The sequence below is a fragment of the Entelurus aequoreus genome, linkage group LG04, assembly GCF_033978785.1.
Source record: "Entelurus aequoreus isolate RoL-2023_Sb linkage group LG04, RoL_Eaeq_v1.1, whole genome shotgun sequence".
Taxonomy (NCBI): Eukaryota; Metazoa; Chordata; class Actinopteri; order Syngnathiformes; family Syngnathidae; genus Entelurus; species Entelurus aequoreus.
Window position 1 is genome coordinate 50167674 of NC_084734.1, and position 21633 is coordinate 50189306.

General features: G+C 40.3%; 1 protein-coding gene across 1 annotated transcript in view; it reads left to right on the top strand.

The window, feature by feature from the left end:
- The window catches only part of LOC133647880 (uncharacterized), a 64978-nt gene extending 44910 nt beyond the window's left edge, over nucleotides 1–20068 (top strand). Inside the window, exon 2 of the mRNA XM_062043613.1 lies at nucleotides 19747–20068. Within this exon, the coding sequence (XP_061899597.1) occupies nucleotides 19747–20016 (270 nt within the window). The 3' untranslated portion in view covers nucleotides 20017–20068. The remainder of the gene's footprint in view (nucleotides 1–19746) is intronic.
- Nucleotides 20069–21633: the final 1565 nt, after the last annotated feature.

Genomic DNA, 21633 nt, shown 5'->3' on the forward strand with positions numbered 1-21633 from the left:
GGACAAGCATTATTTCCTGCACGTCATCTTCACCACTAAAGGAAAAATCTAATCTGCGGAAGAGAATCCTTCTGCCATTTTCAAGTATGTTTTTCTTCTTAAGTCAGCTTGAAGCGTCCCTCTGTCTCTGACTCCCTTATTGTCATGTGACATGAGTGTGTGTCTGTTATAATTTTGCTTCCTGGTTTCAATGACCCGCCTTATCTTGCCTCTGATTGGCCAGTCCGTAATGTTTTGCCCTAACCTTAGCCAATTGTGACTCATCATACGAACACCAACATGATCCATGAACATCATGGATTTTCTCCGTATGTATGGATGTTCTCGTTCATCCAGGTTATTGTATTTTCTCAATTTTTTTTGGGCCTGGATTCACAGTACATTTTCTCTCTTTGTAGCCTGTAGCTTTGATGTAAGCTACATGGGTCTAAAAGTAGAGTAAACTTGTTAAAAAAGTAGCAAAATTACCTTCAAGCTACTGGGAAATGTAGTTAAGTTACGTAGCTTAGCTACATGTAGCTTGCTACTGCCCATCACTGTAATTAATGCACACATTTTTGTCCAAAACTTCACTAAATTCACAAAAGAACTGGGGAGTTTCTCGTATTGCATGCGGACTCAATGCCAGTATCGCATGTTTATGCCTCATTCATAAATGAAAGTGTGACCTAACAGTTAACTAACATTAAATGTTCCAAATACACAAAGTTGTTATTTGAACTGTGTGTTGATACAACATCAGCCAGATGCGTTTGTTTGGTTATAAACACAGAACATGATTGTATACATTCAGCCTGGAGAAGTCTGGAATGAAACAAAACAAAATAGTTTGTGTATTTTCTTTCGTGGACAAATGTTTGCACATCCAGTTGTGTTGTGCAGACATGTGAGTTTGTGTGCAGACATGTGACCTTGGCTCTTGATTGCCGCACGTTTAGCCTTTAGTGCTTGAATTGAAAGCCCAGCATTTCTGGTCCTCATCTGTGGGACGTTTCTCCTCCCTATCGCCACACATGACTTTTATTCCACAAACTTTGGGCTGGTTTGTAAATGCGTGGGGGGAGTATTTCAGATCTGTTGATTTGGATTTAAACTCCTCAGAAAAACAGTTCAAGACACAAGATGGAGTGTAATTCAAGGCAAGAATGTCAAGATAGACTCTTAAAAGTAAAGATGTCTGAGTGTGTGTGTGTGCGTGTGTGTGTGTGTGTTTGTGTGTGTGTGTGTGTGTGTGTGTGTGTGTGTGTGTGTGTGTGTGTGAGCAACACTTGTTGATATAAAAACATAGACACACTGCTCTGTTTACTGCTCAACAAACCTCAACCATATTGCATTTCTCTCTCAGTCAGCACTTCTTAGCTTCTTAGTCATGACGTGTTTCAATATAAAAGTATCAACACAAACAGACCTGACTGCTCACTCAAGCGTGGATAATTCTTCTGCATATAAGTCAGTGCGATATGGACAAAAACAGATATCCTCCGTTCAGTTCAGTTTCAGTTTATTTCGAACATGCATACGGTACAACGTAATGCATCACACAATTCCAGTTGTTTCATTACAACAAGTCCGAAAAGGAGTAGGAAGAAGCAGAGCTTATTTAATCCTACCCCTTTTCATACCATAGCACTTTTATCCCATTTCCTTGTTCTCTGTAACAGAACAGTGAACAAATAAATAATAAATAAATAATATACCATAGTAAGCATACAAATATTAAATACATAAATAATCTTGGTCTCAATTAAATAAAAAAAGGGTTCAAGATGTTCATCATAATTATTGTTCTGTGTACTTTGTGAACACTTGTAGTTTGAACAGTCTCTTAAACTGAATCATATTAGATAGATAGATAGTACTTTATTGATTCCTTCAGGAGAGTTCCCTCAGGAAAATTTAAATTCCAGCAGCAGTGTACAAAATTGAGATCGAATTTAAAAAGTAAAAAGTAAATAATGGGGGTATAAATGGAAACAAAATAGAAAAATATTACAATAGAATAAAAATAAAAAGCAACAATGAGAATAAAAATATAACAGTAAAATAAGAATATAAGAAGAGAAACTAGGCAGTAGTGACCATGTTATGAAAACGTATTCCACTGTTATTGTTTTGCATCCCCTGTCATCCTAGTACCCCCCCTCCCCCCCAGAGAGGAGTTGAACAGTCTAATGGCGTGTGGGACAAAGGAGTTTTTTAGTCTATTAGTCCTGCACATTGGTGCTTTGTTTGATTTCTTTGGTTAATCCATTCCATAATTTAATTCCACATATTGATATACTAAAGGTTTTAAGTGTTGTACGAGCATACCAATGTTTTAAATTACATTTTCCTCTAAGGTTATATTTCTCCTCTTTTGTTGAGAAGAATTGTTGTACATTTTTGGGTAGCAGGTTATAGTTTGCTTAGTACATAATTTTAGCTGTTTGCAAATGCACCAAATCATTGAATTTCAATAATTGCGATTTAATAAATTAAGGGTTTGTATGTTCTTTGTATCCAACATTATGTATTATTCTAATTGATCTTTTTTATAACACAGTTAGTGAATGAAGCGCACATTTGTAGTTGTTTCCCCATATTTATACACCATTACTCAGATATGGTAACACTAGTGAGCAGTAGAGAATATGAAGTGATTTTTGGTCTAGAACATATTTAGCTTTATTCATTAGATTTCCTGATATAGTTAATTGTGTATCCCGATAATATATATGACTATATGGTATACCTATACATACACGTTTGAAATGAATGCCAATTCTGCTCATCTTTTCTCTTTTTATTTGTAAAACACTTATTTTGTATTAATATATATACAAAAAGGACAAGTCAATTAAAAACAATAACAATTGTTTTTAGTTTGGACGGTTTATCCTAGTTCAGTGGTCCCCAACCACCGGGCCGCGGCCCGGTACCGGTCTGCGGACCGATTGGTACCGGGCCGCACAAGAAATAAAAATAAAAATAATAATTAAAAAAAAAAAAATCATTTTTTAAATTTTTTTATTAAATCAACATAAAAAAGTCAATATATAGATTATATATAAATATAGATCAATACAGTCTGCAGGGATACAGTTCATAAGCACACATGATTGTATTTCTTTATGAATACAATCATGTCCGTGGGACAAATTTTCAAGCGTTGACCGGTCCGCAGCTACAAAAAGGTTGGGGACCACTGTCCTAGATCATGTCCACACATATAAATTTAGAGATGGATATGTCATTTCTCTCTTAGGCTAGCTTGGTGTGTTTTTATTTTCATCACTTGTAAAGTGAAAGTTCTTTCAAGTGACGTAAAAATGCTACCTGAAAGTACAAGTGTTGCTGCAGTTACATTAACTGCAGTCAAGACGTTGAATGTACAATATGAACAAGAGATAGTTATATCATACAATTGAAATGTTTACGTGGTACTACCATCTATATCAACCAACCAACCAATAAACGAGCTGTAGTCTGCAAGTGTACCCTTGTGCCGCACTGCTTTTATTACAGCTCTTCTAGAATGCATGTTACTTTGCTCAAAACTTTACCAGTGGTCTTTACCAGTGAATACACTAGTCCAAGTAGGGATGTAACGGTAAACGGTATTAATGATAACCGTGGAAAAACTCTGGACAGCTAGTACTACCGCCTTAAATTGTAGAAAAACCGCGATTGATAACTGCACTTTGAGAAACTCGTGGACTGACTGGTGCCAGCTCGCTGGCTTAAATGCTAACATGCAAACAAAAGACATTAATGTCTTTCCTCATTAAGAAACTCATATAAACACATTGCCATCTGAGCAACTGTGATATTTACAGTATATGTGCATATTGAACCTACAAGCTGTGCTCTCTTACCCCGGATTTCCACTGTATGCATAACGGCTTTCTGTTTCCACTCTAGTCAGTGTGTCAGTTTCCATTGCTAGCGGACCACCTGCACCTGGCACTGCGCATCCCTGTGCTAAATGTACGTAGAGCTTATATTTTTACTGGTCGCTGCAACACGGCGGATCAATTTAGCTAAAGTCTGCTTTTCTGGGACAGGAAGTCATGCACAAACATACAATAAATTATCTGGTTTACTTTTAAAATAAAATACTCCATGTTCAAGGCGGATCATATTTTACACTTTGAAACATCCTAATGGGTGGGGACAGAAGTCAACTTGTCAAAGGTTTTCAGATGTAAAAGACATGCTGGTTCTGGAGATCCAAAACCAAATAAGCATATCCTGAACAGCTATATGGGGTCCTGTGTCAAATACCAGATGACACAGGGGCCGGAGAAACAGGGGAGTGGTTAGCGGGAGTTGAATGAGAAGTGTGTGTGTTTATGAGGGTACAATGCTTGGCAGAGATGATGTTACTGTCATGTTGTGCTTGCTACAATCAAACAAAAAATAAAGCTCTCGTTCTGCAAGGCAAAACTTTTCCACGAGTCAAGTCAAGTCAGTGCAGTCACTGATGCCCAACTGTGGGTATTGATGGACGGAAAAGCTTGGGACGTTTCGTGGTGTTGCCGTTCAGCAGCTGTTGCGTATCTCGAGTAATAGCCAATATGGGTTTTGTCCCAATCACTCAACAACAACAGCAATAATTGATTTGGTATAATACATTTCAACTGCAATAGATAGAAAACAATATTTAGCAAGTATTTTTGTAGATCTTCAAAAAACGTTTGATATGCTCGATCATAAGCTATCATTGGACAAGCTGTATACATTTGGAATAAGAGGAGTGGCTCATGAGTGGGTCAAAAGTTACCTGAAGGACAGAATACATTTTGTTACATAATATCAGTTGTGGAGTACCCCAAGGATCAGTCCTTGGACCAATACTGTTTCTCGTCTATGAATGTTCTCATTCATCACGATCATTGTCATCTCAGGGCATTCAATCGATCGCAACTGGACTCTTTAATACTGTTTCTCATGTACGCAAATTACCATGGTTTCCAAACTGTTTAAAGGAGCCAGATGTAGTAATGTGGTCAGAAATGGTACTGCAATCACGGTCAAAGTTCTGTAGTCCCCTCCCACTCTCTATGACTGAGGTTGCCAGACACGCAGCCGAATCCGAATCCTTCAAGAAACTTCAAATGGCAATCGACGAGTCCTACGCTGTAGGTTTCTCTTGTTTATGCTTCTAGCAAGATGGTTTACTAGGTATTTATGCCACATTTACTAATGTCGATTAGCCAAATGTATTTGTAAAGTTACGGAGCAATATTTTTGTCGGGAGTCGGGACAGATTGTTGTCATTACCCTGCTAAAATGTCTAGTTTGACCGCACGGACTACCATCGAAATAATGTTATATGTAATGATATATAATAATATATTATATATCGCATAGGCCTACTTCGATGGCAAGTCAAGGCCAACAGTAAAATTATCGCCACATTTCGTTCAGCATAACTCCATGTTGCATCCAACCTGACACACTGCATTCTCTTCCATGTACGCACATCACCATCTTTCAGTGCAGAGTGCAATTCTACGAGCCAACCCACAATACGCAAAAACCAAGTTACTCATAAAACATATAGCCTACTACCATGTCAATACACAAAGTAGAAAATCATTACATGTAATGCAATATATTGTGCCAAGCAAATACCACCTTATATGTACCAGAAACCGCAATTAGCCGTGCTAATGTTGGAACACATTTCCTCAGCGTATCAGCATATTGAGAACGAAATAGGCACTGACACTACCCATATCCACATAGGTTTTATTTGTCGAAAATATATTTTGCCCTCAGTTCAATTACGCATCGACATACAGGCTAACGGGCATATATTTCCCCCGTTAATGTGTCATTGACCAGGCTAGCATGCTAATCATTCATTGCATGAACATATTAGCTTTGTTAGACAAGCTCATAGACTGTATTGATCAATATAGTTTACATACGAAATGTCCATTTCCATTTATTACAAGCAATAAGAAAACGTAAATGCCTGACTTACCTATCAAGGAGGAAATTAGCAAGTTTGGCGTCAGATGAAAAAATCTTCTCCGCCTTCAATCATTTCCATTTTTGAAAGGCATCCCCGATACAAATCCTCGTTTTGTTGCTGGCTTTGTCATGAATAAGTTAAGAATCATAAGGTGCCTTTTAGATTTACTACGGTCTGACATGTTTAGTAACTTTACCAGTGATAGTAGCTCGACGAAGGTGGCAGTGCGTAACTGGCAACCTGGATGTGACACACTCACAGACTTCTTAATTGGTCAAACGGTCGAGGACGGGGCATCGCAATGAAAACAATAACAAGATTTCGGGGCTGTAAATCAAATTTTTAAATGAGCTGAACTATTGTTATCAGTTATAAAGGTATTCGAAAATAACATTATTTATTAATGCCTTTTGACATATCAGGGCCATTTAATGATGTCTTGACATGAAATTATTACATATGGCACCTTTAAGTGTATATTATTTGCGGACGACGCAACCTTATTTTTTTCAGGACAAAATATTACAGATGTGTAAGAGGTGGTTGAAAATGAATTAATCAAAAATAAAAGATGGTTTGATGTGAATAGATTATCCTTGAACACTAGAAAAACAAAATTTATGATTTTTTGCAGTAGTAGGAAAAGTGTGGATGGCTCATTATATGTCGAAGAAATTGAGATTCAAAAAACACAAGAGATCAAGTTTTTGGGTGTTATGATTAAGATTAAAGATTAAAGTACCAATGATTGTCACACACACACTAGATGTGGTGAAATTTGTCCTCTGCATTTGACCCATCCCCTTGGGGAGCAGTGGGCAGCAGCGGCGCCGCGCCCGGGAATCATTTTGGTGATTTAACCCCCAACTCCAACCCTTGATGCTGAGTGCCAAGCAGGGAGGGAAACGGGTCCCATTTTTATAGTCTTTGGTATGACTCGGCTGGGATTTGAACTCCAACCTACCGATCTCAGGGCGGACACTCTAACCACTAGATTGATGAACATTTGTCATGGAAATCACATATAAATGATACAAAGGCTATTTATCTAAAACTATTGCTATTTAACACAAAGTGAAGGAATTGATAAATCAAAAAGCATTGTCTATTTTGTATAACTTACTGATTGTTCCATATCCAACATACTGTATTGAAGTTCGGGGTAGTGCCTGTAAAACATACTGTATTTAAATCCAATCTTCCTTCTGCAGAAAAGAGAAATGCATACAGGCAACCCATAAACTCACCATTCAAACAGTGAAATGTATTTGAAAAAATGAATGAACTGGTAGAGTATAATACCTTAAAAATCATGTATGAAGCACATGCAACAATTCTGCCTAACAACATTCAAAACAGATTTGTAAAAAGAGAAAGTAATTATAATCTGTTAGTAACTGAAATCTTTAATACATTTACATTTAGAACAGTGATAATGGAAACAAGTATTTCAATCAGAGGTGTTAGTTTATGGAACAACCTTGACAGTGGAATAAAACAGTGTACATTTCTTTCTATATTAAAACAAATACAAAAATCAGAATGATGAAAAAAATATGGCTGAGTAGAATTTTTCTTCAATATGGTTTAATTGTTGTACAATGAAAATATGGCTTTGTAGTCGCCACATTGAAAGTCAATTTTTGTATTTGTGAAAATAGGGAGCAGATATTACACATTTTTAACATCTTTCTGCTCCTTTTAATTCATTTTTTTTTTTATGTTAAGTTGATAGTTTTATTTTAATTTTATTCCTTTGTTTGATTTTTTAAATAAATAAAATAAATAAATGAACTTAACGACCGGTAACTGAACTGAACGGAATGGCAGGACTGAGTTTATTTGCTTCTGCTCCTCTAGAATGACAGAATTAATTGTTTGTGGTTCGCTTTTCTACAATTCCCCTTATCACGTGATTACGCGCACATTTGCGAAATCTCATAAATCTCACTGCACGCCACAGCCACAACAATGCACATCAGAATGACAGTGGGGATTAGCAAGACATTTGGTCGCAGCTCCATTTAGCAGCCAATAAATATGGGGTTAGAGCTGCCTGATTGTTCTATACAATAAGGAATACGGGATGGAGGTGTTTTCATGGTGCGTTCAAGGACCACTGAACAGATTAGGATGCCACAATGCCCGCCAGCAATAATAAATAATAATAATAGATTTTATTTGTGACACAATTTTTGTCTAACTAAATCTTCACGCGACAACCTCTGAAGAAGGCAACAGTTGTGGCCGAAACCGTCAGGTATGGAAATAAACAAACAGGTCTGGCTATAAGAAGAACAAAATTGCATAGTTTTTTGAACACCTAATGAACCTCTTTGGATTCAATCTTAAAGGCCTACTGAAATGATTTTTTTTTTATTTAAACGGGAATAGCAGATCCATTCTATGTGTCATACTTGATTATTTCGCGATATTGCCATATTTTTGCTGAAAGGATTTAGTATAGAACAACGACGATAATGATCGCAACTTTTGGTATCTGATAAAAACAACCCTTGCCCCTACCGGAAGTAGCGTGACGTCACAAGACAAAGGATTCCTCACAATTCCGCTTTGTTTACAATGGAGCGAGAGACATTCGGACCGAGAAAGCGACGATTACCCCATTAATTTGGCGAAGATGAAAGATTCGTGGATGAAGAACTTTAGAGTGAAGGACTACAGTGTAGTGCGGGGTGTATCTTTTTTCGCTCTGACCGTAACTTAGGTACAAGCTGGCTCATTGGATTCCACACTCTCTCCTTTTTCTATTGTGGATCACAGATTTGTATTTTAAACCACCTCAGATACTATATCCTCTTGAAAATGAGAGTCGAGAACGCGAAATGGACATTCACAGTGACTGAACATGTAAATACACGGTTAATAATTTTCAGCTTTGCGAAGCTAAAAAAATAGAAGCTAAGTTAGCTACAGAGCTAACGTGATAGCAGGCTCAAATGCAGATAGAAACAAAATTTAAAAAAAACCTTGACTGGAAGGATAGACAGAAGATCAACAATACTCTCTCGTTTGAGTCACACATTAAGAGTGTTACTAAAACGGCCTTCTTTCATCTCCGCAATATCGCTAAAATTCGTTCCATTTTGTCCACAAACGATGCTGAGATCATTATCCATGCGTTCGTTACATCTCGTCTCGATTACTGTAACGTTTTGTTTTCGGGCCTCCCTATGTCTAGCATTAAAAGATTACAGATGGTACAAAATGCGGCTGCTAGACTTTTGACAAAAACAAGAAAGTTTGATCATATTACGCCTATACTGGCTCACTTGCACTGGCTTCCTGTGCACCTAAGATGCGACTTTAAGGTTTTACTACTTACGTATAAAATACTACACGGTCAAGCTCCTGCCTATCTTGACGATTGTATTGTACCATATGTGCCGGCAAGAAATCTGCGTTCAAAGAACTCCGGCTTATTAGTGATTCCCAGAGCCCAAAAAAAGTCTGCGGGCTATAGAGCGTTTTCTATTCGGGCTCCAATACTATGGAATGCCCTCCCGGTAAAAGTTAGAGATGCTACCTCAGTAGAAGCATTTAAGTCTCATCTTAAAACTCATTTGTATACTCTAGCCTTTAAATAGACTCCCTTTTTAGACCAGTTGATCTGCCGTTTCTTTTCTTTTCTTTTCTACTCTGCTCCCAACCCGGGGTGGACCGCTAGCCTGTCCATCAGATGGGGACATCTCTACGCTGCTGACCCGTCTCCGCTCGGGATGGTTCCTGCTGGCCCCACTATGGACTGGACTTTCGCTGATGTGTTGGACTTTCACAATATTATGTCAGACCCACTCGACATCCATTGCTTTCGGTCTCCCCTAGGGGGGGGGGGGGGGGGGGGGGGGGGGTTACCCACATATGCGGTCCTCTCCAAGGTTTCTCATAGTCATTCACATCGACGTCCCACTGGGGTGAGTTTTCCTTGCCCGTATGTGGGCTCTGTACCGAGGATGTCGTTGTGGCTTGTACAGCCCTTTAAGACACTTGTGATTTAGGGCTATATAAATAAACATTGATTGATTGATTGATTGATTGATTGATACTATTAAACCATGAACATGTAAATACACGATTAATAATTTTCAGCTTGGCGAAGCTAAAAAAAATAGAAGCTAACTTAGCTACGGAGCTAACGTGATAGCATCAGTCTCAAATGCAGATAGAAACTAAATTAAAAAAAAGCCCTGACTGGAAGGATAGACAGAAGATCAACAATACTATTAAACCATGAACATGTAAATACACAATTAATAATTTTCAGCTTGGCAAAGCTAAAAAAATAGAAGCTAACTTAGCTACGGAGCTAACATGATAGCATCAGTCTCAAATGCAGATAGAAACTAAATTAAAAAAAAACCCTGACTGGAAGGATAGACAGAAGATCAACAATACTAGTAATTTTCAGCTTTGCGAAGCTAAAAAAATCATACTTGCCAACCCTCCCGTTTTTAGCGGGAGAATCCCGGTATTCAGCGCCTCTCCCGACAACCTCCCTTCTCCCGACAAACTCCCGGTATTCAGCCGGAGCTGGAGGCCACGCCCCCTCCAGCTCAATGCGGACCTGAGTGGGGACAGCCGTTCTTACGTCCGCTTTCCCAGCAGCTTGCCTGCCCAATGACGTCATAACATCTACGGCTTTTAGAGAGTAGAGTGTACAACAAGCAGAGAGAGTTCTTGGTTTCTTATGTGGGTTTATTGTTAGGCAGTTTCATTAACGTCCTCCCAGCGCGGTAACAACACACAACAACAGCAGTCACGTTTAGTCTACTGTAAAGCAGTTCGTCTGCCGTAAACAGCAATGTTGTGACACTCTTAAACAGGACAATACTGCCACCTACCGGATAGCCTGCAGAACACTGAAATTCAAGTATGTCTTTTATTTATATGTATAATAAAATAAAAAATAAAAATAAAATATATATATAGCTAGAATTCACTGAAAGTCAAGTATTTCATATCCCACCTCCAAAAACATGCACATGGGGATAGGCTGATTGGCAACACTAAATTGGCCCTAGTGTGTGAATGTGAGTGTTGTCTGTCTATCTGTGTTGGCCCTGCGATGAGGTGGCGACTTGTCCAGGGTGTACCCCGCCTCCCGCCCGATTGTAGCTGAGATAGGCTCCAGCACCCCCCGCGACCCCGAAGGGAATAAGCGGTAGAAAATGGATGGATGGATATATATATATATATATATATATATATATATATATATATATATATATATATATATATATATATATATATATATATATATATATATATATATATATATATATATATATATATGTGAAATACTTGATTTGGTGAATTCTAGCTGTAAATATACTCTCCTCTTGACCACGCCCTTGGTCACGCCCCAACCACGCCCCCCCGCCCCAAACACGCCCCCCCCGACCACGTAGTGTTACCAATCAACCTATCCCCAGGTGCATGTCTTTGGAGGTGGGAGGAAGCCGGAGTACCCGGAGGGAACCCACACAGTCACAGGGAGAACATGCAAACTTTACACAGAATGACCCAGAGCCTGGGGATCGAACCCAGGACCTTCTTTTTGTGAGGCACCAGCACTAACCCCTGTGTCACTGTGCTTCCCCACGTACGTTGATGTGATAACTAATTATACCAGTCATTTGCAAATGTTGATACAAAATGAGAGGACAAGGCGCTTGCTGAGGTGGGTTGTATGCCCTCTGTACACGCAGGAAATATAGTGTTGGACAAGTTGGCCAATCACAGCCTTGACAGTCCGCGTTGCCGCAGCTTGAGAAACAGGGAACAGAAACAGGGACTGAACCAGGTGCGTTACACTGGCCAACAAGCCAAAAGCTGTCAGCTCCTTGTCCAGCATGAGTCTTAAAGGAGTGAGGTTTACACACGAGCTGGCATTCATTACACACACTTCAAGTGACACAATTCTGATTTCTTAAGGATCAAAACCAACCAATCAATGATGATGCATACACCCGAACAACACACCACAGAAGATACAAAAAACACCTGTGGGGAATCAAAATTATGTTTCTGGTTATGGTTTCAGTTTATTTTGAACATGCTTTTACCATATGGTACATCACATATTTCTAGTTTTTCATTTGAAAATGTCCGAAAGGGAGTAGGAAGAGTCAGAACTTATTTAATCATACCCATTTTCCATTTCATAGCATTTTCGAACACATTTGTTCACTTCCTGTTCTCAATCTGTAACACAAAAAAATAGACAAATAAATGAATAAATAAAGTTAAGCATGATTCACTTAAAGGGGCACTGCACTTTTTTTTGGAATTTTGCCTGTTGTTCACAATCATTACGAGAGACAAGAAGACAAAAGTTGTTTTGTTTTTTTGGCATTCTAACGTAAAAATCGGCTCCTTATTGGTGGCTAGCAATGCAGGTAAAGGGAGCAATCAATTCTACCTCTAAATCTCGTTTGAGTTTGTAATGCACAACATAATGCAATAAGACACCAATCTGTACTGACTGAAAAACCTGAACAATCATATTACAGTGGCTGTAAAGTATTAGCCCACATTTCATATTTTTTTTGTACACAGCTTGCTTGACAGCGTATGCTGTCTGTCATGATACAAGCATAACGTGTTGCGTGTAACATGATCAACATTTAAAGTGTGACTCACTCGATGGACAGTTGTGCATTTGGTCCAGCTGGCCAGGGATGTTTTATTTGGGTAAGCATTCCATTTATGTCAAAATAGGTTGTATCCAAGTTCCACATTTATAAAGTCCTCAAGGTTTGTTTTAAAGCGAAATTGGCCGCCTCTCATCGTGATCACAGACTTTGTAAAAAATGCGCACGTCTTCCGGGTAAAACCTTAACCCGGAAGTGATTATTCATCATTCATATTTGATAATGCGATCATTTATTTTTATTAATCACATGCGTTAACGCGTTTGTTGTAAAATCTTCTGTACAGTATATGTGCTTGGGTCCCTTTTTTCAGGAACACTGATACAAAAAAAATCACAATAATGTCTGATTGAATGCTAAACATTATATATGTTAGACCACCTGTTTTTTACGTAATGAGACACCCAGAATGTACATGAAAAAAAAGAATGTGGGATTTGCAATAGGGCAGCACGGTGGACAGGGCTTAATGCATGTGCCTAACAATATAAAGGTCCTGGGTTCGATCCCCGGGCTGGGGGTCTTTCTGTGTGGAGTTTGCATGTTCTCCCCGTGACTGTGTGGGTTCCCTGCGGGTACTCCGGCTTCCTCCCACCTCCAAAGACATGCACCTGGGGATAGGTTGATTGGCAACATTAAATTGGCCCTAGTGTGTGAATGTTAATGTGAATGTTGTCTGTCTATCTGTGTTGGCCCTGCGATGAGGTGGCGACTTGTCCGGGGTGTACCCCGCCTTCCGCCCGAATGCAGCTGAGATAGGCTGCAGCACCCCCCTGCAACCCTGAAAGGGACAAGCAGTAGAAAATAGATGGATGAATGTTATTGTGCAGTAAAATATTAATCAAACAATGCATTAAAGTTAGAATCAAATGGTAGGAAAATGTTCCACACAAATAAAAAAATAAATACAATGTTGTAATAGGGGATGTGTGTGGCGCCTCCAAAAAATTATTATTAGGGCCCTTTTTTGTACATGTAAATATAAATATTTGATTCTATGCTTTTCTGGGTCACATCATAGGAAAAACATCAGCATCGTGTCACTTGAAGCAAGTGTGGTAATCTTGGTACAGTTTCTCCAAATTATACTGAGACCAGTCTTGCCTGAGGGCGACCGAAAAAACATTTCACCCATCGTGAAAGAGTGCACGATAAATTTCCACCATTATTGTTTGGATCTGCTCCATCTGTCTGATGTAGTCACCCCTCCTTCGCCGTCTGCTTTGTCTCGCGGACATTCAGAGATATTTGGTCAGACAAGGCGAGGACTCTCCTGAACTCTCTTCATTGTTATCTTGGTGGCAAATGGAATGTGTGTTGTGTTTGCTGCAGATTATGAAAAATGTTTCTTTGCTGGATGGGCACAAGCTCTTCAGAAATATCTTCGTATCCTTCCTCCCGATCCGTCTGGAATTCCCGACCTGCCGGCCGAGTGATAGGGACAGGTTTATCTGTGTTTAGATTATCAATGTTTAATAGGGATATATTTCACAGTGCTGTAAACAACACAGTTTGTGTGTGTGTTTGAATCTACTTTGTGTGTCTACTTTGTGTGTCGGCCACAGCGATTGATGGATAAACGTGAGACCAGCCTAGACCTGGAGGTTTTTACAGGGATAGAAGGAATTTGTCTTTTCCGGGGCTCGCACATCAATATGGCAGATGTTTCCTAAAGGATGGATGATGAAGTCTTTTCTGACACAATCACAAAAACAAAAAGTACCTTAATTGCTGTTTGTTTTGTCTCCCCCTCACCGTCCCTTACGCTGCTTTGTCAAACATCTGAGCAGCATTGTCAAGAACAAAAAGAAACTTAAACATCTGATTACTACCTCGCTCAAAAGCTTTTAAGTGTCCACCATTTGAGCTCCACTCTCATTCACGATCTGAAACGTGGCTTCACATCGTTCAGGCTGTTGTTGTCCATGCCCAAAGATGGCTAGGGGGGTGCTGATAGGATATCAAGCACACCTAAGTGTTTCCCTTTCCTCCCTCGCTCTGTTTGCTTTCCTCTTTCTCACCGGCCTCGGACGCTCTATCAGCCGCGCCGCACATGCTCCGTGTCACGTCCTGTACAGGACAGCGGCCGCCCGGGCTTCCCTGGAAGGCGGAATCAGTGCATACATCAATCTACTCCGTGCATACATGACAAAGTTTAAGGATTTAAGGGAATTTTTTTCGAAGATTGGTTGTGTTTTTTCTGTCCCCTCCTTCATTTCTTACAATAGATTAGGAGGTTTGAAGCTCTCTCATGTTTAATGACCAGTAGCCATCTTTAATTACCATCTCCTTGTTAGGTGTGCTTGTTTATGTTGTCTTGGTAACAGAGGACAATGTGCTCACTCAGTATTTTCCACACATTTTAAACATTGCAAGTAGGAAGTTGCTCTCTAATAGATTCTGTGCATTATTTTTTGAACACGTTTCTACTAAATTGTCATGAATAGAGAGTCACAACAAGAGTAAAACCCCAAATATTTGACTCTAGATTTGCAGTATAGGTATGAAGTACTTGCAAATATGTGTTTTGTACAAATGACATGTATGCAGGTTTTTATGGTGTCATTCATAAAGTACACCACATTGTGCTGGATCAATGTTAATGTGTATTTAAAAACATTAACTGTACATTTGTGGAAAAATTGCAGATGGAATGTAAAACAATATATTTAAAAAAGTATAATCAACCAACAATTTCACAAACTCTGCTGAACCCCTGGGGTTTCTGGACTCTTTGGTGAAGACGTTTGATCTACAAGGTCCATATTGGACCAATTTAGGTCCTGGGAAGGTCCTAAAGGAACCCGAGTGGTCCCAGTGAGGTTGGACAAAAAGTCCTTAGTCCTTTTCTGAGTCCATGGATTTTTTTCCATTAAACATACATAGTGCCCAATACCTTTGAGGACACTTCTGTTAAAAAAAATGCATTCACCTCACATATTTTCTTTTTTTTAATGCAAAACTAAACCCTGCAAGAAAACTCTCTAACAGAGTGTTTGCAACAAGCACACAATTCCAAAGCTTTGTTATTGCATCAAAAAGTTTGTTTCATGTAAAGATAAATCAGTATTCTACTAATTGTACAGGGTGTTACTTACAAATATTGTGTGCCAAATTTGACACAATTATTGTAAGATCTCAGGAGGGCATTGGCTGCCATAAGTGCAAGACCCTGAGATAACCCCCACTAAAATACGATTTTTGTACCAATCATGCGACACATCTTAACCATACACAATTGACTAAACTCAAAGGATGTTTTCGGCTGTAAATCCTTGGTCGAAGACATCTGATTCGTTACATTTTGCTCATAATAAACAATCCTTTGACAACATTTTTTTTCTTTCTGTATGCTAGTGTAACCCGCCCGGTCCAGCATCTGCTCCTGCTCCGCCTGGAGTTCAAACTAAAGTCCTTCGGATGAGAGTGTTAGGCATCAACCTAAAAGCCCAAGCTATCAACCCAATATCCAGCGCAAATTTCTATGGTAATACAGAGTGAGGTTTACTAACAACAGGTATACTAGCATGTTTTGCAACATGTTCGCTAGCAATAGCAAAGGTAATGGGGATACCTAGGAATGTCATTTGCGAATTTTTCCACCTCAAAAAGGCTAAAACTCTCAGATAAACAAACTACTCATATTGTTTGGCAAGGTTCACTTAACGGCCAGAGAAAACATTTAAACTTGACCATCCATAGCAGGGGTGCATAGAGAATATTTGGCCAGCAGAGTTGTTTCGTTTGGCTCATCTAAGGTTGGCTTCCCAAATGTAATACATACTCATACTGACATAATTCAAGCACACAGTCATTGTTGGCATGTCCGTATGGCTAACTAGTTGCCATCTATCAAATGTGATGATCTCAACTGCCTTACATATGGTGTTATGGGGTTAGCTTTTCTTTCATGGTAGTGCTGTACGCTTAAAATTACTGTATTTGGCCTGCAGCCCATTGGCACATTTTCACATTGGCTCTTTGAAGCAAAAAGTTTGGGAACCCCTGATTTAGAGGAGTTAACATAAAAGGTTTGGGTAGGTGAACCAACGGAAGGATCATTACCGTTGCCAGAAGAGAACTGTGAGAGAGGCTACCTGTCGAAGTGAAATGGACCAAGCGACAGCTAGGACGCAAGTCCTACCAGGTCCGATGGGGGGTTCTGGTCTGGCGGCAGCGCGTCCAGTCTGGCCGTGTATCTCCCATCTCGCAGCATCATTCAAACACAGCGGTTGAACGCAGAGCCTCTCGGGTACTCAACTCCCCTTCCTCTCTGTGTTTTCAATGTCCGACAATTCAACAGCAAGGTTGATAATCCAATCAAACTTCTCCAAAATCAATAGTCGACTATTCTAAGACACCACTTTTAAATTCTAGGGATGTTGAAAAAATGTATTCACATCCGAATAGCAATTCTTATTTATTTATATTCTGATTCGATTCAAAATTTTCAGAAACCATTTTTTTAAAGGACCTCATCTCTAGTAAATTATTGTCAGAACAGGATCCACATGATACAATTATTTTGCACAAGATCTGCTAAATTCTCGGATTAATTTATTTGATTGCTCACTTGAATTATGTTTTAAACAAAATGTTTTTTACAATCAAGTCTTTCTGAGTCCTGAACAAGGGTAGTGCCACCTGCTGGCCCGGAGGGTCATTTGCTTTCTTGCAGGTGCAAACTAAATTTATGCTTGGTTGTGTTTGTATTTATTAACAAACTGCGTGCACATGTGGTGTTGTTGCTTTTAATGTTCGTTTGGATGCGAGTTATTTGGATGTGAGCTGTGACCCACAATCTGCAAGTCTGGTCAGTATTTCACTAATGTGACAAACTCCATCCAAGCTGCTATCTTGAGCAGGAGTGAGCTCATGCTAAAGTGACTCAATGTCTGTCACAAAGCGATATGACGGACGCCGATGGGGATGTTGGCTTAAAACGCTTGTTGATTGATGTGAATTAACGTTGATGAATCAGTCGAGCTGGTGGTTGTTTGAAGACCCCTCACCCTAACCAAGACCCTTTGCCTTCCGTGTGGCAGCGGTGATTCATGGGATTGAGCCGAGTGTGGGAGGGGAAGTGTGGGGGAAAAGGTTGAGGAAGAGAGGCAGGAAGTTGAAAGGCGGGTGGGGGGTAGGGGAGGTCTATCAACAAGGTCTGATAATGAGGACCCACAGGAAACCACTGAGGATTTTCCACGATGCTGCTCAGAAGCTCTGACATGGACCGCACTAATGCATATGATTATATAGCACCCCTTGTCCTCTAATCCCACCCTGACATGGCCACACACACACACACACGCACGCACACACACACACACACACACACACACACACACACACACACACACACACACACACACACACACACACACACACACACACACACACACACACACACACACACACACACACACACACACACCCCTTTCTTCCAAAAATCTCAACCAGCTCTTGATCTGTTATCAACAAGTCTTGTTGCACCTGCTCCAGTGAGGCAGTCTGCCAACACCCTGATCATACACCCACCTTCCATCAGTTCCAAGATGGAGGTGTACGAGCCACGCAGTCTCTTAGAATGTTAAATTATATAAAGGTGTTTCTTCCGGAGGGGGAGGCGTGCATGTTAATGCGTGCACGTCCACCATGTTTGTCCAACAGGGAGCGGTTCTTGTTTCCCTTCTGCTCTTCCTTTTTGTTACATGTTGTTTCCCAGGGCCTACTCCCACAATGAAAAGCATTGCTGTGGTGATGTGTCTTTTCTTCTTACGGCACAGAAACGTCCGGACATTTTTAGTAGGGGTGTCACGATGCAACTTTTTTTCTTCCAATACGATACCGATATTGGAGCGGACACCAATAGAGATCTAGCACAAATTATCACAACTACCATAAATGACAGTAGAAAAATATCTGAGTGTCCGCCTATAATATTGATATAGATTAGGGGAGTTGACACCCATTTGGTAATGTCTGTGGTTCCAGATGTTTGTTGTGGACTTTCTGGTGTGGTCTGCCTCGGTTGTGAGCAGGTAGCTGCTGGCGGCTTTTGGGACACAACTTGCTCCGGTGATGCCTCGGCATGTCTTTTGATCTTGAGCGAAAAAACACCCACGGTGTACGGAGCATTGGGGTTAGGCTTGTTGTTCATTGTGCACTTTTTTTGGTCCATTTCTGCTGTATTTGTTCTCGCTTGTGGCTGGAGTGATAGTGTAGGCCGACGGCCATACATGATTCACACACTTCAATCGTGTGTTGAAGAAAATAGTGCCCTTGAAGAAAATAAACGTTAACCTGTTATTATAGCGTCAAGATTGACACCCCTAATTTTCACGATTGCAATGACCGCCAAAGTCTTTACTTTATTTGTATTGTTCAAATAGACCTTGTAGATGCTAAAAAAACATATTTATTTAAAGCAGGAGTGTCAAACTATTTTTAGCTCAGGGGCAACATGAAGGAAAATCTATTCTCATGTGGGCCGGACTAGTAAAATCATGGCATGATAACTTAAAAATAAAGACAACTTCAGATTGTTTTCTTTGTTTAGAAACAGACTAAGCACATTCTGTAAATGTACAAATCATAATTTTTTTTTTGTTATTTACACTTACATGTTGCGGTTAACTGTATTCTATCTTCCTTTTTTGTATTTTATACTTTCTGATAGGGGTGTGGGAAAAAAATCGATTCGAATTCAAATCGCGATTCTCACTTTGTACGATTCAGTATCGATTCTCATTTTTAAAAAATCGATTTTTATTTATGTATATATTTTATTTATTTTTTATTCGACCCCGAAGGGAATAAGCGGTAGAAAATGGATGGATGGATGGATTTTATTTTTTTATTAATTAATCCAACAAAATAATAAAAGCAATACCATAACAATGCAATCCAATTCCAAAACCAAACCTGACCCAGCAACACTCAGAACAGCCATAAACAGAGCAATTGAGAGGAGACACAAACATGACACAGAACAATCCAAAAGTAGTGAAACAAAAATTAATATTATCAACAACAGTATCAATATTAGTAACAATTTCAACATAGCAGTGATTAAAAATCCCTCATTGACATCATCCGGTGGGTCTGCAACAGACGGCGCCACCCACTCCGGTGGGTCTGCAACAGACGGCGCCACCCACTCCGGTGGGTCTGCAACAGGCGGCGCCATCCATTCCGGTGGGTCTGCAACAGACGGCGCCATCCACTGCGGTGGGTCTGCAACAGACGGCGCCATCATCTCCGGTGGGCCAGCAGCAGACGGCGCCGCCATCCTCTCCGGTGGGCCAGCAGCAGAGGGCACCACCATCCTCTCCGGTGGGACAGCAGCAGAGGGCGCCACCATCCTCTCCGGTGGGCCAGTAGCAGAGGGCGCCATCCACTGCGGTGGGTCTGCAACAGATGGCGCCATCATCTCCGGTGGGCCAGCAGCAGAGGGCGCCGCCATCCTCTCCGGTGGGCCAGCAGCAGAGGGCGCCACCATCCTCTCCGGTGGGCCAGTAGCAGAGGGCGCCACCAACCTCTCGTCAGCCACGGATGTGGTCGTTTCATGGGCAACCGCCTCGCCAATTGCGGCGGCGTTCTACTTGCCGTCGCCACCTGACTCTTCCCCGCTGGTTGCGGGGACACTTGGCCTGGCGGCCCACCGCCTTGTCCTCCCTCCACCCTTCCGTGACTTTGGACTATTTTTGCGTGGGTGGGGGGGTTTGTAGAACGTCTGGTATCCGTTATGGGAAGGGGGGCTACTGTCAGGTTTGTCACTGACAGTTTAGTTTTTTAGTTTAGTTATGTTTTGGTTTCCCCTCTGTCTTTATATCCTGTAAGCGCTCCTATTTTGGTTCAGTTTCCTGCTAGTCTCCCTGAGCGCTGTTCCCCTCAGCTGCGGCTGATTGGCACCTGGCCACACCTGGTGTCAATCAGCCAGCTGCTATTTAGACCCGCTTTGACCTCCAGTCAGTGCTGGAGTATTGTCGATGTGAATGTCGATGTCATAACTACCTGTCCTTGTCGCTGTCGTCATAGCGGTAAACTGTTCCTTATAGCTATTGATTAAGATTAAAGATTAAAGATTAAAGTACCAATGATTGTCACACACACACTAGATGTGGTGAAATTTGTCCTCTGCATTTGACCCATCCCCTTGGGGAGCAGTGGGCAGCAGCGGCGCCGGGTAGTTTGCTGTCTCCTAGCTTCTTGTTTTCCTTAGCTATATCCAGTTACCCGTTAGCTGTTCCTAGTTCCTGTTTGCTGGATCCTGTTTCCAGTTTTCCAATTTTGCTGTTCCTGGTTCCTGGTTCCTGGTTTGTGTTTTTTTCTTTATTTTATGGACATTAAATTATGTTTTCCTGCACCAAGCCTGTCTTCTCTGCATCTTGGGGTTCGTCACCAACAATTTGTGACACATCAGTCAAATAGGTGGAATTCAGTCTGGCAGAGTTTTTAAATTTTCTTATTGTTGTTATTTTTTAATCAATCGGAAGATTAAAGGAATAATAATAAACAATTTTAATTACAAGATGTTATAATATGATATACAAATTTTATTTCTGTAGTATGTATACATATGTAGCATCATCTACAACAAATCTTGTGAATTTGCACTCATTTCATTAATGACACATGAAGTTAGAAGGCAATACATATTCTTTCAGCATATTCATGTGCACCCAGAAAATGTGTTCACAGTCACAAGAACAACAAAAAATGTGCAGATTATCAAAATCCTTTATTTGTGTAGAAATATCAAGGCATGATTTTAACTATTCACATTTTGCATACCGTCACCATACCAAAATTTCAGCTAATTTTTATACATAGCAAACTCATCTTGCGGGCCGGACAAAACCTGTTTTAGGCCTACGGGCCGTATGTTTGATACCCCTCATTTAAAGTACTAGTAGAATAGAAAAACAAATTGCCTCTATATTGAAACTATCATATATATCTGATTTATGACACCTAAGTTTGCGAATAAATAGATAT